Source organism: Mus caroli, chromosome 9 (assembly GCF_900094665.2).
Source record: "Mus caroli chromosome 9, CAROLI_EIJ_v1.1, whole genome shotgun sequence".
NCBI lineage: Eukaryota > Metazoa > Chordata > Mammalia > Rodentia > Muridae > Mus > Mus caroli.
The window spans coordinates 5,026,622-5,041,010 of record NC_034578.1 but is presented as its reverse complement, the minus strand read 5'-3'; the positions used below and the strand labels follow the sequence as shown (position 1 = coordinate 5,041,010).

Genomic DNA, 14,389 nt, shown 5'->3' with positions numbered 1-14,389 from the left:
AGAGAGAGAGAGAGAGAGACAGAGAGAGAGAGAGACGCAGACACGCACACATACACACACACACATTTGTGAGTTGCTAGGCATGAGGGTGCTTGTATCTATACTCCTACCCTAGCATGTGCTCATAACCACTGGGCAATTTTTTCAATTTCTGTAATGTCAATTTTAGTTTCTAATATGGTGGGTAACGTATAATCCATATATACACAAGATCTTTGGAGGTCTCAATAATGCTAACGTTTCTAGGATGCTCTAAGTCTCTTTGATCTACTAAAAACAATTTTTATATTGCTATTAAACATACTTTTGCTATCCAAGTTTCCACCTATTAGGACTTGGCCTTGAACAACTCATTTAATCTCCTGGCGCTTTCCTTTCCTTATCTATAAAACAGCACTTCAGTGTACAGTGATGTAGATCAAACCTTCCGCACCTCAGCGGCAGTCTAAATGCTCACTGGGTAGTAATTCTGATGGTTCAATAAACAAATACTTATTGACTATCTACCATGTGCCTGTATAATTTTTTATCCCCAGAAGTTTATTTTCCGTAACCATTAAATGCTTTTACTGGAGTTGGTTCTCATTATCTCCTCCAGAGACCTATTTTTTTATTGAGTTAAATATCCATTTTCTGTTCACCTGATTTGTTATCTAACTACAAAGCGAACACACCACATTCATTACAGCGCAATAGAGTTTTCCGCAAATTCAGTTTGAACAGTATCTACCCCATAGGGAAATTATCTGTTCAGTCTATTTTGCATGTGCAGTTAGAGATGAAGATAAATGTTATACATGCCTCTGTATTGATGAAAGGAGCTAAGTAAGAGGCTCTCACAATGACTGATGTGGAGCAAAAGCAATAACTTATCACATAATTTCCATGTTTGTTATTTTCTCACCATTCTGAAGTTACACCTTCACTCTGAGGTCTGCATAGTTGGAGTCATCTTCTGATCTTTCTAGCTTCCATATAGATTTAAATTTCATCATTGGACCTTACTGTTGAATTCTTTCTATCATATTGTCTACAGATATTTGAGAACAGCTTTGGGTCAGTGATTCATATTCACTAAGTGTTTGGTCAGTTGTATAAGTAAGTCCGTTGGTTGCAAAACAATAAAGAATGTGGTAAGTCTATGTATGATTTTCTGTAGAAGATGTTATTATATTGCATAATGTGCCTCCAGAAAAATATGTAGTCATGAAAATAAGTCAAGGAAATAACAGATTATGTAGCAGCAGTTGCTGAATTTAAAACTAAATTAATAATATGCTAAAACTTTTTGGAAAGGAATTTTGTTTCTTTGTTCTGTAGAAGATAAAGTGAAAAAAGAAGAAGAAACAAGAAAGACTTTGTAAGGATCATCACAGTATAAAATAACATAGAACAGTTCACTGAAATGGGACAAACTTCCCAAAGAGAAATTAAATGGGGCGTGCATCTATATTTAAATGCACAAACATATTCAGCATCAGTAGAATTTGGATTCATGTTCCCTTCCATGTGTTGTTAGGTAGCTGTGGATCCAGCACAAAATATATGGCTTACTTCTTTTAGAAAACAGGGCCTTCTGTGTAGATTAGGATGTCTTTAAATCCAAGGCTTTCCTGTGTCAGTCTCCTAAGGCTTAGGTTACAGGCGTAAACAATCACTTTCAAAGATGATTTTCAAATGCTTTCAATGATGACAGGGTTTTAAAACCAAAAAAAGTGACCCACATGTCTACATTAAAGTCTGTCTTAAGATCATTGGAAATGAAAAAAAGTGTCAGCCATATATATCAGGCATGGTTTTCAGGTGGTGTTTAATCTTCACCAAATGGTGTTCGCCTATCTTTTATCAGACGTCAAAGATTTCCTCACATAAAACGACCTGCCAAGGATTTGTTCTGCCACCATAATCACTCAATTGAGATGTAAGAATTTCCTGTCATAGAAGATGTGTGTGTGTGTGTTTTAGTGTGTTGGTTTATAATAGTTTGTTTATATAAACTTTGCAGTGGAAACATAAATCAAAGAAAAGCACAATGCAGAGCCACTCTGAGCAGAGAAAGGATTAGGACAGTGTTAAGGAGCCAGTCTCCAGATAGAAACCATGCTTACTCCTAAAAAACATAATTAATCTTTATTCAAATCCAAAATAATCTGATAAGACATTAGGGGAGGTAGGAGTTTAAAAGACAGAGACATTACAGTCAGACTTATTGGGTAGTGGTAATTCTTTGTGCATTTCTTGGTAAAATTTAGTTATAATATAGTATCTCTACTTCATTGTATTCATAAAGGAGTTACATGTGTTAGACAAGTGCCCAGATAAAGTCAAGGCCAGTCAGGGTCTGTTAGATGAGTGATCCCTTTGTGTACCATCAGATATTTTAGTTGGACATCCTATATCTGTCCTGACCTTCTGCAATGTAGTGTTGTCTTCCGTAGTTCTAGGATACCCACACCAGAACATTCTCATATTCTTTTCATATAATTTGTGCATGTGCACATGTGTATGCATGTGCATGTATACATATGTGTGAATGCTTCTGTGTGAATGTGTGTGTACATTTGTGTGTCTATATGGCAGTGGAAGTTCATGAGTGTATACATACATATGTATGCTTGTGTTCATTCATACATGCATTGTATGTTTTTGTACATTGAATAGACTAGATTTGCATTTGAGTTTTCTCTTCCTATGTTTGCAGTGAATGAAGGCAGGCACTACATACATATTTATCTCTGTAATCCTAATAGAATTTTTTCTTAAATATAACATAGACACCTATAAAATGAATGAAGTCATGTTGGCAGCAGGAGGATTTGATGTTTTAGGAGCTTCATCAAAGGACTTAAACCCAGAGAATGGGGCAGGCATTTACCAAGCACAAGAAATGTTAACTCCAGCAATGCTTGGAGAGAAGAATTTTAATTCTAAATCATTAGAGAAAGTTTCAAAGAGCAAGTTAGAACTACACCATTCCACTCACACATGTATCCCCCACATGCATGTATGCATATATACAGTACACACAAGCATACATACAAATATATGTGTAAGGCATACACATGTATGGACACACACTGGTACACACACCAGCATGCATATGTGTACACACAAATATATATGTATATAAGCATGTAAATGCCATTCACATATGAATGAATACAAGCATGCACACACATTGTGGTAGCATGAATATGCATGGCCCCCAGAGGTGCATATCTTTGAATGCTTAGTCATCAGGATGTCACTACTTGGAAGGAATTAGGATGTATAGCCTTGTTGGAGTACGTGAGTCCTTGTTGGGGCAGGAACTGTAGGGTTTGAGATGCTCAAGCCAGGTCCAGTATCTCTCTCTTCCTGCTGCCTTCAGATCCAGATATTGAACTCTCAGCTGTCATGTCTGTCTGTGTGCTTCCATGCTCCCCACCATGAGAATAATGGCCTAAACCTCTGAAACTATAAGCAAGTCCAAATTAAGTGCTTACCTTTATTGGAGCTGTCATATTCATTGTGTCTTTTCACAGCAATAGAGTATGACTTAGACATACATGTATACATACACATGCACAAACACATACATATGTATGCATACACACATGATTCCCCCACTCCCATACAGGTACACTTATGTACATAAACATTCATAAGAAGCACGCACACATGTCCAGATGTACACATGCATATGCAAGTGTATACACATCATTAGATGAAAAAAAGCCTTATGGATAATGATTCAATGGCACATACATTCTAGTAAATGATACTGCTTATGTTTTAAACAGCTCCTCATATTATATGCACATATTGTAAAGCATTAACATAGACACACTGAAGAGTCCATGATAGGAGAAGACTAACAGTGTTGAGCATGAGGACTTAAGCTTTATCAGTAATGATTTAATTTTTTTTAAGTACAATGCACTGTCATGTTCCTTGGGCAGTTAGGAGAAAATTTGGCCTCAGTGCTCGCGGACACAGCTGCCATGGTAAATATGGATGTCTGATGGCTCTGCTTTCCTCAGTACAGTGGTGTTAATGGTATACAGTTCTTAATGGCACTGTCAAACATATGCCACACAATGCATCTTTCTACTTCCTCCTTACTTCAGTGTGTCAAGCTCTACCTATGTTCATTTATTTTCAGTGTTAGACAGAAAGACCTCCTGCTTGAGAAGAAACTGGCTATAGAGTTTTGAAATGAAGTCCAGTGAATGACTACACATTTATTTTTATGATAATGGGAAACTGCCCAGGATAAACTTTCTGAGATCACATTAAATCAAATACGATGATTGGTGAATTATTTCAAGACCCTAAATGTTAATTACATAAATTATAGTGGAGGAGATTGTTGGGTAATTTTGTGGACTACAGATGATAAAGCATTCCTGACTTACTCAGCTGTTAGTGGACAGCCTACTCTTATTTCTCTTCATAAAGTGATATTGTGGGAAAGTCTGATTCTAAGTCAGTCTTGTTTAGATGCTCAATTATCATCACCAATTGAAAGAAACACGTTCTTAATAAAATAAAAGCATTTCATTTCTGTCCTGTTTTTACCATGGCCTACCCATAACAATTCTCCTATAAAAGTTCTCTAAACCCCATTGTTTCTGACAAGGGCCAGTGCTTCAGGCAGTAAAGCACTGCATGCATAAACCATTTAGCATATATGTAGTTAATTGTGGCTATTGGTAGTATATCCTTTTCTGCATGTCACCTCTCAAGCAGTGGCCAGCAGTGTATACTCTGCTTTATTGACCTCCCTCCTGTACTTAGCCTAGGGCCTGGGTAAGACAGGTAGTCAGTACATTAGTGCTTGAGCTGAGGTACTTCAGGTAACTAATTCATGAATAATTAATACCCAAATGAAAGTGTTATAATATAGCAAAACAATTACAAATGCATTCATGTTACAGTCTTGAGTATTATAAATAATACAGTTCTATTATAATATTTGTCTAACCATACTGCATTCAATGTCTCTCCTACCAATGTTGTCACACAGTGACCCATCCAAATAAGAATGTAGCATAATTAGGTATGATGACCAGTTTACAGAGTAAAATATTGATTTACTGAATGTCTAATAGTTTTCTGGTCATTATGCATATTAAAGTGAGCCAATAAAAATGTCTTTGTGCCCCACAAGACCAAATTTCTGGCCTAAATTAGTAGAATTGGAAAGTGCTATTTTCACCTCTGATAGACACTGTGTAATTCCTGACCATGTCCTGGCTCACACTGACTCTGCCAGTGTCTTGTCAAAGGAGTGCAATAGGTTTTTCAACCAACTGAATTGACTTTCTCCTCATTTGTATTCTCTATTTCCTGAATGTTATGTTTTTTTCTCTCTCTCCTCGCTCTTCCACATAAAACCAGTAGAACCAATTAAAACCAGTTGTCCTAGTTGACTGTGTCTCTCACTCTTACCCTAGGAAAGGAACACTCAGGACACTGACTTGGCACCTGGATAAGCCTTTTCTCCGGGTGCTTCACCAAATGTGAAGTTAATGTGATCTATATCTTTATATCACATATTTCTGTTCTTTACATTCTTTCTTAATATTCATATTTAGCATTCTAGATGTTTCCTCACTTGGCAAACATGTTTAACTGTGTTTCCTATATTGAGAAAGGAAGCACTGTGGTTGAGGGCTGAGACCTGGAGCACACCATCTGGGTTTGAATCCTGACTTCACCACTTCCTAACTGTCATGAGGACAGCTATATTTCCTCTGAGCAAACAGTGAGTACTAACTTGCCTCTGTTGTGGAGATGAAATGAGTTCAGTGGAGCCTAGGAAACAGGCACTGGATTGTAAGAAGCACTTTGTAATTCCAAGGTTGTCAGTCACATCATTGCTTCAGTTAACTCACCTGCCATTGCCCTCTGGTCCTCCTGCCATATGCACAGCAGCCCTCTACTTCGAACTAATTCACAACCCAGCTCTGTTACAGCATCTTCCCACCCACTAACATCCTCTGATTATCTCGCATTCCTGGAAACTCCTAGAAGGGTCTGTCAATTCTATTCACTTGCATTTGCCCACTGATTCCCAATTCATCCATACCCTCACAACCTAACTCTATCTTTCCTGAGCATGTGATTAGACACCTTTCCTCAGTATTTAGACACCTCGGTTGCCCTTGAGCAAACTGAGCTTCATACCTTACAAGAAGCCTCCTTTATTGTACTAGAACCTACAAATCCCAGCTCAGAGTCCAGCAAGATGGCTCAGGAGTTTAAGTACTGATCATGAAAACCTGACAGTATATGACACACACACACAAAGCTCTCCAGCTCCTAACTTCTGTTCCCACAGGAAACCAAATAAATCTCCTAAGTTTTCTGACTCTTTATCTGGTACTTAATGACAATCTCCAGTGAAACTTCATTTTTGCATATAGTAACCCCTCAGCGGTATTATATGCTTCTTAAGGGTGAAACCATTACTGAGGATAGTCTTTGAATACCGTATGTATGAATTCATTTAATCTGCACCTTAAAACTTATCTGCCATTATTACCCTCATTTTGTGTTCAGGACAGAGAAAAATGAAGTCACAGAAGAGTACCTTTCTCAAGATATAGGAAGCACATAAATAATTGCTACAGGGATAGGTTTGCTCACAGATTTGATTTAACTTAATAAATGATTTATAAATATGTATATTTAGTTGTTCCTTGTATGTATTATTGAATAAAGGTGCTTCATTTCTACTACTTCAGTTTAAAATAGGGTCTTACTAATAATGTCCTTTGAGAGTAAACTAGGATGCTATTCCAATGACAATGACAGGTGATCCTCATTCTGTGTATGCAGTTGATGCAGTAACTTCTGAAAAGTAACAGCACATATTGTGGACACCAACTAACTTACAGCATTGCAGTTAAAGGCACTTACTATATATTCTCTTAATATATATCCATTTAATATGTATCTACTTAATATATACATATACATATATCCATTTAATATATCCACTTAATATGTATCCATTTAATATGTATTTACATACATATCAATTCAATATATCCACTTAATATGTATCCACTTAGTGTGTATCCATTTAATATATCCACTTATTATGTATCCATTTACTATGTATCCACTTAGTGTGTATCCATTTAATATATATCCACTTAATATATATGACTACTAGGAATCAGTTGCCAATTACCCATATTTATGACTTTGAGACTTGCGTAAACTGGAAGTAGGATAGAATAATTGGCCTTTGGAAGATTCTAAAGGGGCTGGTCGATTGCAAGTTTACAGCATTCTAGGGATACTATAGAATACAAGAAATACTAACATGAAAGGAGTCAACACTCCACTAATGAGTCCAGAATCATAAAGTCCTCTCACTTGCCCCATTCTCACATGTGCTCTTGGATGGTGCACAGTGAACTCAGCTCCTTGAAGCTGCATGCATTCCAAATCACTTAAGAATTTAGTTACTTAGTCAGAACAAAAACCAAAACCAAAACAAGCCTCTAAAAGTAAACAAAGCACATAAATTTCCAGAAGAGCCTCCCTAGAAATCTCTGAAGTATGAATGTTCCAGCCCCTTATGGGCTGCTTATGAGGTGTGTGTGGGGGGGCTGTTAGAACTTAGAACCCAAGAAACCAGGAGAGCCTACTGCTGACCTTCAGCCCACACGCCATCTCTGTACTCCATGTCAGCTTCTTAGAAAATATCTTTCTCTCCAGCATCAAACTGTGACACATCTGTTAATGCATTCTTATCTTCAAAGGCAAACATGTTTGGCTTGGCGTTTACTGAGGTGGAAGGAATTTTAAAATGTTTCTATGGAAGGTAAAGTCTGAAAGATACCCTACAAACTATTGCAAAACCATTGTTAAGTATGTAAATAAATGTTCTTAGCTGGGCATGGGGGCGCACACCTTTAATCCCAGCACTTGGGAGGCAGAGACAGGCAGATTTCTGAGTTCGAGGCCAGCATGGTCTACAGAGTGAGTTCCAGGACAGCCAGGGCTATACAGAGAAACCCTGTCTTGAAAAAAAAAACAAAAAACCAAAAAAGTGCAGGTTTTACTGAAAGCATGATAGTCTCAGGAAAACCGTGTTACTTTGAAATTCAAATTGTTCATTTATTCAAAGCAATTATTCCTGTCCTCTCATACACATGAAGCTATGCTAAACAAAAAGATCTACTCACTAAACTTTTGTTTAAAATTATTATATCAATATTATATCAACATGATTTATGGAAAGGACAAATGTAGATAATTTGCAATTGTATTAAATGATATATATGTATATATATACATATGTATATATATCCTATATATTTGTATGTATTCTGTGAACATGTTTCATATGTATGTAAATGTATGCACACATATGCAAATACGTACACATATGTAGCTTTGATTACTATAATCCCAGTGTTTTGTTTATACAGGAGATACATATGAACACATCACTAGAGTAAAGCTGTATCTTGAGAAGAAGAGAATCTCTCACCAGTGTCATGGCTTGAGTACTGTTGAAAGTGTGAGTCACAGCATACAGTTATAATAGCAAACCACATTCACTCTTGGGTATTGTAGGCAATGCATATGGTTAAAAGAGCATCATAATCTAAGGTGTAAAGAAATGCCATCATTTCTTAGAAACAAGCATAACTAAAATGTATAAAGTCTTAGATAGTCTCCATGACAATGGGATGGAGAGGAAGAATGAGGAGGAAGCTTCCTACCTTCCATTGCCCTCTTAAAGAAGACCTTGCAGCTCCCACAGGTAAGCACACCATAGTGACAGCCAGATGCTTCATCCCCGCAGATTAAGCAGATCTTCTGAGGTAAGGAATCAAAGCCATACTGTGGGCTCTGGCTGGCTTCTGAATCTGGCCTTGAAATGCAAACAGACTCTGTTTAGTTTTAGGTGCACTGCTATCTGATAAAGAAAGCTTTCCTAAACTGGTATCTATGAGAATTTTTAAAATAGAACCATAGTATTTATTTATGGGTTTTTTGTTTGTGTATTAGTTTTTTGCTAAAGGTCTCATGTAATTGGGTTGACTTTAAACTTGTTCCATATCAAGTCTGGCCTTGAACTCATGAATTTCCAGCTTCCAAGTGCTGGAAACAGAAGCACTTGCCACCATTCCCAGTTTCTAAAGAGCTGGGGACAGAACTCTGGGCTCAGTGTATGGTAGGTAAGCAAAGTTTCTAGGAACTGATCTATATCCCCAGCTCCTAGGACCATAAACATACAAAAATACATATATACTTACATACATACACACATATGCACATACATATGTATACACACATATTTGAATGTCAGTGCACTAAACTTGGTGCTTGATATCTTAAACTCCCTATAATGGATTCCTTGAACACACAAATCATTTACATTAATAAAGGGGAGCAGGTGCATCCTTCCATGTTCACAAATGCTAGAAACACTCCTTTAAAAAGAGCTCCTTATACAGAAGTGATTTTGCCTTTGGCAGATGAAATATGACCTCCTTCCTCAATGCTGGGTCACAACAAACACGGCTGAGCTTTAGGAATTTAACTGGAATTAGCACTGGTTCCGGTTTGAAAACTCTGAAACAGTTGATTGCTCCAACATATAAATATAGTTGTGATTTCAAGGCATTGTTAACACATTGACATTATTTTGCCTAGTTACTGCATCTGAGACTCTAAAACTTGAGCATGTTTTTTTTTTCCTTTTCATGTCCATTACTTCAGTATGTGGGGAAAATGATCTTGAAGACATATATGAGGGAAGTATAGGTGTCTGCACCAGTGTGAGGTTCCATGCTCTGGCCGCCTGCAATTGTTGTTTAAACCCACCATTCAAACACTTGCCTCCTGCAGATTACCACACTCTTGATGTTCCTCAGAAAATCAGGCCAGAGTCCTGTGCAGATCCCTAAGGGCTTTTTGATTTCAGTTCTGAAGGGACAGTTAAGCCCCACCCCTCCCAGAAAAACTGGGCTTTTACATCTCAGCCTCCCCCAACACACACACACACACACACACACACACACACACACACACACACACACACACACCGGGGTGGGGGGTGTCCTTCTTACAAAGTATTTAATGAGGCCCCCAACAAATCCTTAGCACAATCAAAGATTGTGTGTGAGGCCTCAGGGTTTGAACCTGGGTGCTCAGGCTTCAGGAAGTTTGCAGGCAATGTTTAGGAGAATGGTGCACAATAAAATGGTATATCTGCACTTCCTTTTATGCACCCCACCCCCCAAACACACACAAATGTAAGAAAAAGGGAGGCAATGGACAGTGGGTGTTGGGTCTCCAAAGCCCAGCTCCACAAGCCCCCGCGGCCATCCTGCCACCCAGAGATGATGGGGGAATGGAGCAGGGCAGGGCTGCCTGCAGGTGCTCACCTCAGGTAGTTAAGGTATGGCGGGTAGACCTGGGGCAGGCTGTCCTTGAGCACCGCGGCCTGGTAGCCCAGTTGCGGGAGCCCATTGAGGCCGAGCGGCTGGTAGATGGCGGGTGCTGCCGCGGTGGCCGGGGCGGCCGGCAGACTGTCCCGGGGTAGTAGGCAGGAGCCGGCGGCTGGTGGCTTGCACGGCAGTGGCGCGAACGAACCCTGCGTGGGCGGCGCGCCCTCCGCTTTGTACAGGATGCACTCCAGCGCGGAGCCCGAGGAGGACGCTGGCGACACCGCGGCGCTGCTGGGTCCGCCGGCCACGGCCGCTTCTCCGGGCCTGGAGGATGGCGCTCGCTGCGGCGCCGGTGCCAGCGGGAAGTCTGGGAAGGTGGAGGAGCTGGCTCCTGCCAACAGGTAGGGGCGCGGCGAGCGCACAGCAGCATCCGCGCCCTCCTCCTCCTCCTTGATCTTCAAGCCAGGCGGCTGGAAGTCGCCGTATAGAGGGAACACGTCCTCTTTGGGGTCGCCTTCCAGAGGGTAGGTGCAGTCTGGGAAGTCACCGCAGGGCGCCGGCGGGGATGGCGCGGAGGGCGAGCCCCTAGGCGGGGCAAAAGAGCCCTGGGCTGTGGCCCCGCCGTCGTAGCTGTCCCCCTCCAGCAGCTGCCGGGTGCGGGCGGCCAGGAGTGCGTGGTTCAGAGGCAGGATGGGCACATGGATGAAATCCACCACCGTGGTGGCCAGTGGGGAGCGCCCGGGGGCAATAGGAGAGTCTTGCTCCAAGGAGACCCTGGGAGCAGAAAACCGGGAATCTTCCTTTGGAACCAGAGTGACGCCTCCTGGGGCCCCTGAGGCCGCGTTGGCTGCGACTCCTCCTCCGCTGCCGGTGCCTTCCAGTGCTCGAGGTTTGCTCTTTAGAAGCGGAGCTGCAGAGCCCTCGGTCTCCAGGCCACTGTCCTCTTCCACCTCCACTGCAGCTGGCTGCGGGGACGGCTTCACCCCTGCCCCGGGCCAGTGAGCACTCCCTGAGGTAGGGAGCAACAGCTGCCTGGGTGGTGACAGTCCTTTGGGCAGCACCTTCTGTCCTGCTCCTGTCCCGGAGCTGTCGCCAGCCTTGATCTCTGGCCGACTCATGAGCGGGGACAACAACCCTTTGGTAGCAGGGACACTGCGGGGGTCTTCTGGAAGCTCTGGCCCAAAGAGACTCCAGGAAGTGATGGCCTCGCAGGCTGGAGGGCTGGCGTGACTCTGCTCGGTCCCGGAGGGAGCCAACAACGTGTCTAAGACACTGTCTAAGAGTCTGCTGTCCTTCTCCGGGGCTCTGGAATTTCTGCCTCCTTCCCTATGAGTGGCTTCTACCCCAGAGAAAGCTCCCTCCACGTCGGACAGCGACTGCTGGTCCCCTGTCTTTCCGTCTGGGAGCTCCGGACCCTGGCAGGACCGAGGAAAAAGCAGCCCGTCCAGGGAGATCGGTATAGGCGAGACTACAGACGACACGTCCGAGTGCTGGCTCCCTTGGAAGGGACCCGAGTCCAAGCGTGCAAGCAAGGGGGACCCGATGTGTGTGGGGGAGGGCGAAGCGCCAGACGTGTGGAGAACCTGCGGATCTTTTGCCTGCAGCTCAGTCATGACGACCCAAGCTCCCCTTTTCTCCTCCCCTGTCTCCTGGGAGGAGGGAAAAGGGAAGGAGGAGGGGGTGCTGGTGATATAGGGGCAGAGGGAGGAGGAAGTGGGTGTAGAGTCGCAGGACCCGTGGGATCTCCACCTCCTGGTTGGGAGGGGCGGTCTTGGTCAGCTCCTGTCCTTACCCTCCACCCAGACGCAGAGGAAGGGTGGTAGTCGCGCTGTCCCGGTGGCGGTGGGGTGAGGACAGGAAGAAGTAGCTGGAGCAAGCTGGTCTGGTCTGGTCTGAGAACTGGGAGTTATTCGAGAGACTTTTTTTCGTGTTTCTTCTTGAATGGGAGACCCGGCGCTGGAGTGGCCGGTGCTGCAAAAAAGGACTCCCGCTATCTCCGGACTTATGTTTGTTGAAACCTAGACATCTTAGGAAGTTTGCTTTACAGTCCTCACCAAAAACCTGGGACTAAGACGTAGCTCATTCTTACTCGTTCTCCTGCAGTGACAGTCTTTACAGCTCCCTAGGTTTTCTACAATCCCAGCGAGTTCTGGTTGCAGGTTGCTCTAGTAAAGCTAAGAGAAGTTAGCAGAATGTCAGAATCCTCGCACCGGTAAATACTACAAAGACTGATAGTGACAGTCTAGACTGGCTCCATAGCTTTCTAGCAAGCCTTGGCGCTCTAGGAAGGCCCGCCCAAAGCCCCTCCCTAGCCAATCACTGGCTAGATCCAAATCTCTGGCGTTGGCATTCCTGCTACTCACTAGTCTGATTCCACCTGGAATATCAGATGCTTTGAGAAGAAATCTAAACATATCAGAATTTGTACTGAATTAAGAAGCATGCCAGCCCCACCCTATAAAAAGCAAAGTTATTGTAAAGATTTCAGGATTTGAAAATTGTAAATATTCAACACAATGACATATCATGACATTTTATTTTTTGTATAAAAGGTATAAAATGATCTCAAGTATTTTCATTTTTATTATGTGTATATGTCTCTGGGAGTGTATGTTACATGGTTACATAGTTGCTCAGACGTCAGCAGAGAGGGTGAGAGCCCTCAGAGGTGAAGTTACAGGTGGTCTGATGTAGGTGCTGAGATCCAAACTGGGGTCCTCTGCAGGAGCAGCAGGTGCTCTTGTGTGTATATGTGTGAGTGCTTACATGTGTCGCTGTGCATATGGTAGTCTAAGACTAGCCCCAAGGGGTGGATTTCCTCCTTGAACCATGCAGATTCTGGAGATAGAACTCATCCTGAGTTTGGCACTGAACAACCTTACTAGCTGCCTGTCCAGCCTTCCTCTAACACGTTCAAACTATTCTTGTGACAAGTGGGCCACCAATGTGACTTAGCAGTTAAGGATGGAATACAGTTGGAAACACATCGCTGCCTGTATGGGGAGTTTGGACATTGTCATATTCTGTTTGTCCTGATTTTCATGAGGTTCCCTTCAGTCCTTACTAAATATCTACATCACATATTAAGTTTTCCACTGGGAAAGCTAAATGGCATTTTCTCCCCTTTATGTTTCTCTACTCTTAGAATAATTACCATTGAGCTTTAAAAATAAATCACCTTTAAAGTCATGAAAACAATGTGGAGGGGAGAGAGTAATATGATATATTTTATATACAGTCATAAGCTGTCCACTCTCAATCCCAGTCAGTGCATGCCCTAACACATTGCTATTCAAAAGTGAGTTAGTCATTTGGGAAATGTCTTTGAGTGTTTCCAGGTCATTTTAATGCTGAAGCCTTGCAGTTATTCTTAGCCAGGTCTAGAAGATTTGTGAAAGGCTCCAAGACTTCCGAGCAGGCGGAGCTGCTGGAGGCAAGGTGCCTAGATGCCTGAGTCAATCACCAGGGAGGTGCTACATAGTCGTGAATCGCTGCTGTTACACTGGACCATTGGGCTTGGGTGTGGACTATTCCAGCAATGAGATATTGCTGACTAATTTTAAATGTGTGAGAATTAGGGAGGGAGAAGAGAATTCAAGGAAGCAGCTATTGTATGTCTTTATGGTATCAAATGGTAAAACTGGAGTGTGGGAGCTGGGGGTGGAGGCATTCTGGACAGTGCATAGAATAAGTGTAGGAAGCAAAGAAATGAGGCTAGCAGGTAGTCTCCTATACGAGCACATGCATGTATAATGTATATGGGGAGCCTTGACTAAAGACAGAGTAAGATATTGAACATTTGCCTCCAAAAGTGCACTCATTCCCTTTAAAATCTCTGCATACTGTCCTTCCTCCTCCTTTCTTTGCAACATTACTACCCACACAGTAACCGATGATCTGCATCCTATCACTGTACACTAGGATGATGATCTGCATCCTATCACTGTACACTAGGATGATGATCTGCATCCTATCACTGTACACTA

At 42.3% G+C, this 14,389-nt stretch overlaps 1 protein-coding gene across 3 annotated transcripts in view; it reads right to left on the bottom strand.

Moving 5' to 3' along the window:
- The window catches only part of Pgr (progesterone receptor), an 80,676-nt gene extending 68,586 nt beyond the window's left edge, over positions 1-12,090 (bottom strand). For all 3 annotated transcript variants that reach the window (XM_029481818.1, XM_029481817.1, XM_021172709.2), the window contains exons 1-2: positions 10,401-12,090; positions 8,730-8,881 (exon numbers count right to left, since the gene is read on the bottom strand). In XM_029481818.1, coding sequence (XP_029337678.1) covers positions 8,730-8,881; positions 10,401-12,016 — 1,768 coding nt within the window. In that variant the 5' untranslated portion in view covers positions 12,017-12,090. The remainder of the gene's footprint in view (positions 1-8,729; positions 8,882-10,400) is intronic.
- Positions 12,091-14,389: the final 2,299 nt, after the last annotated feature.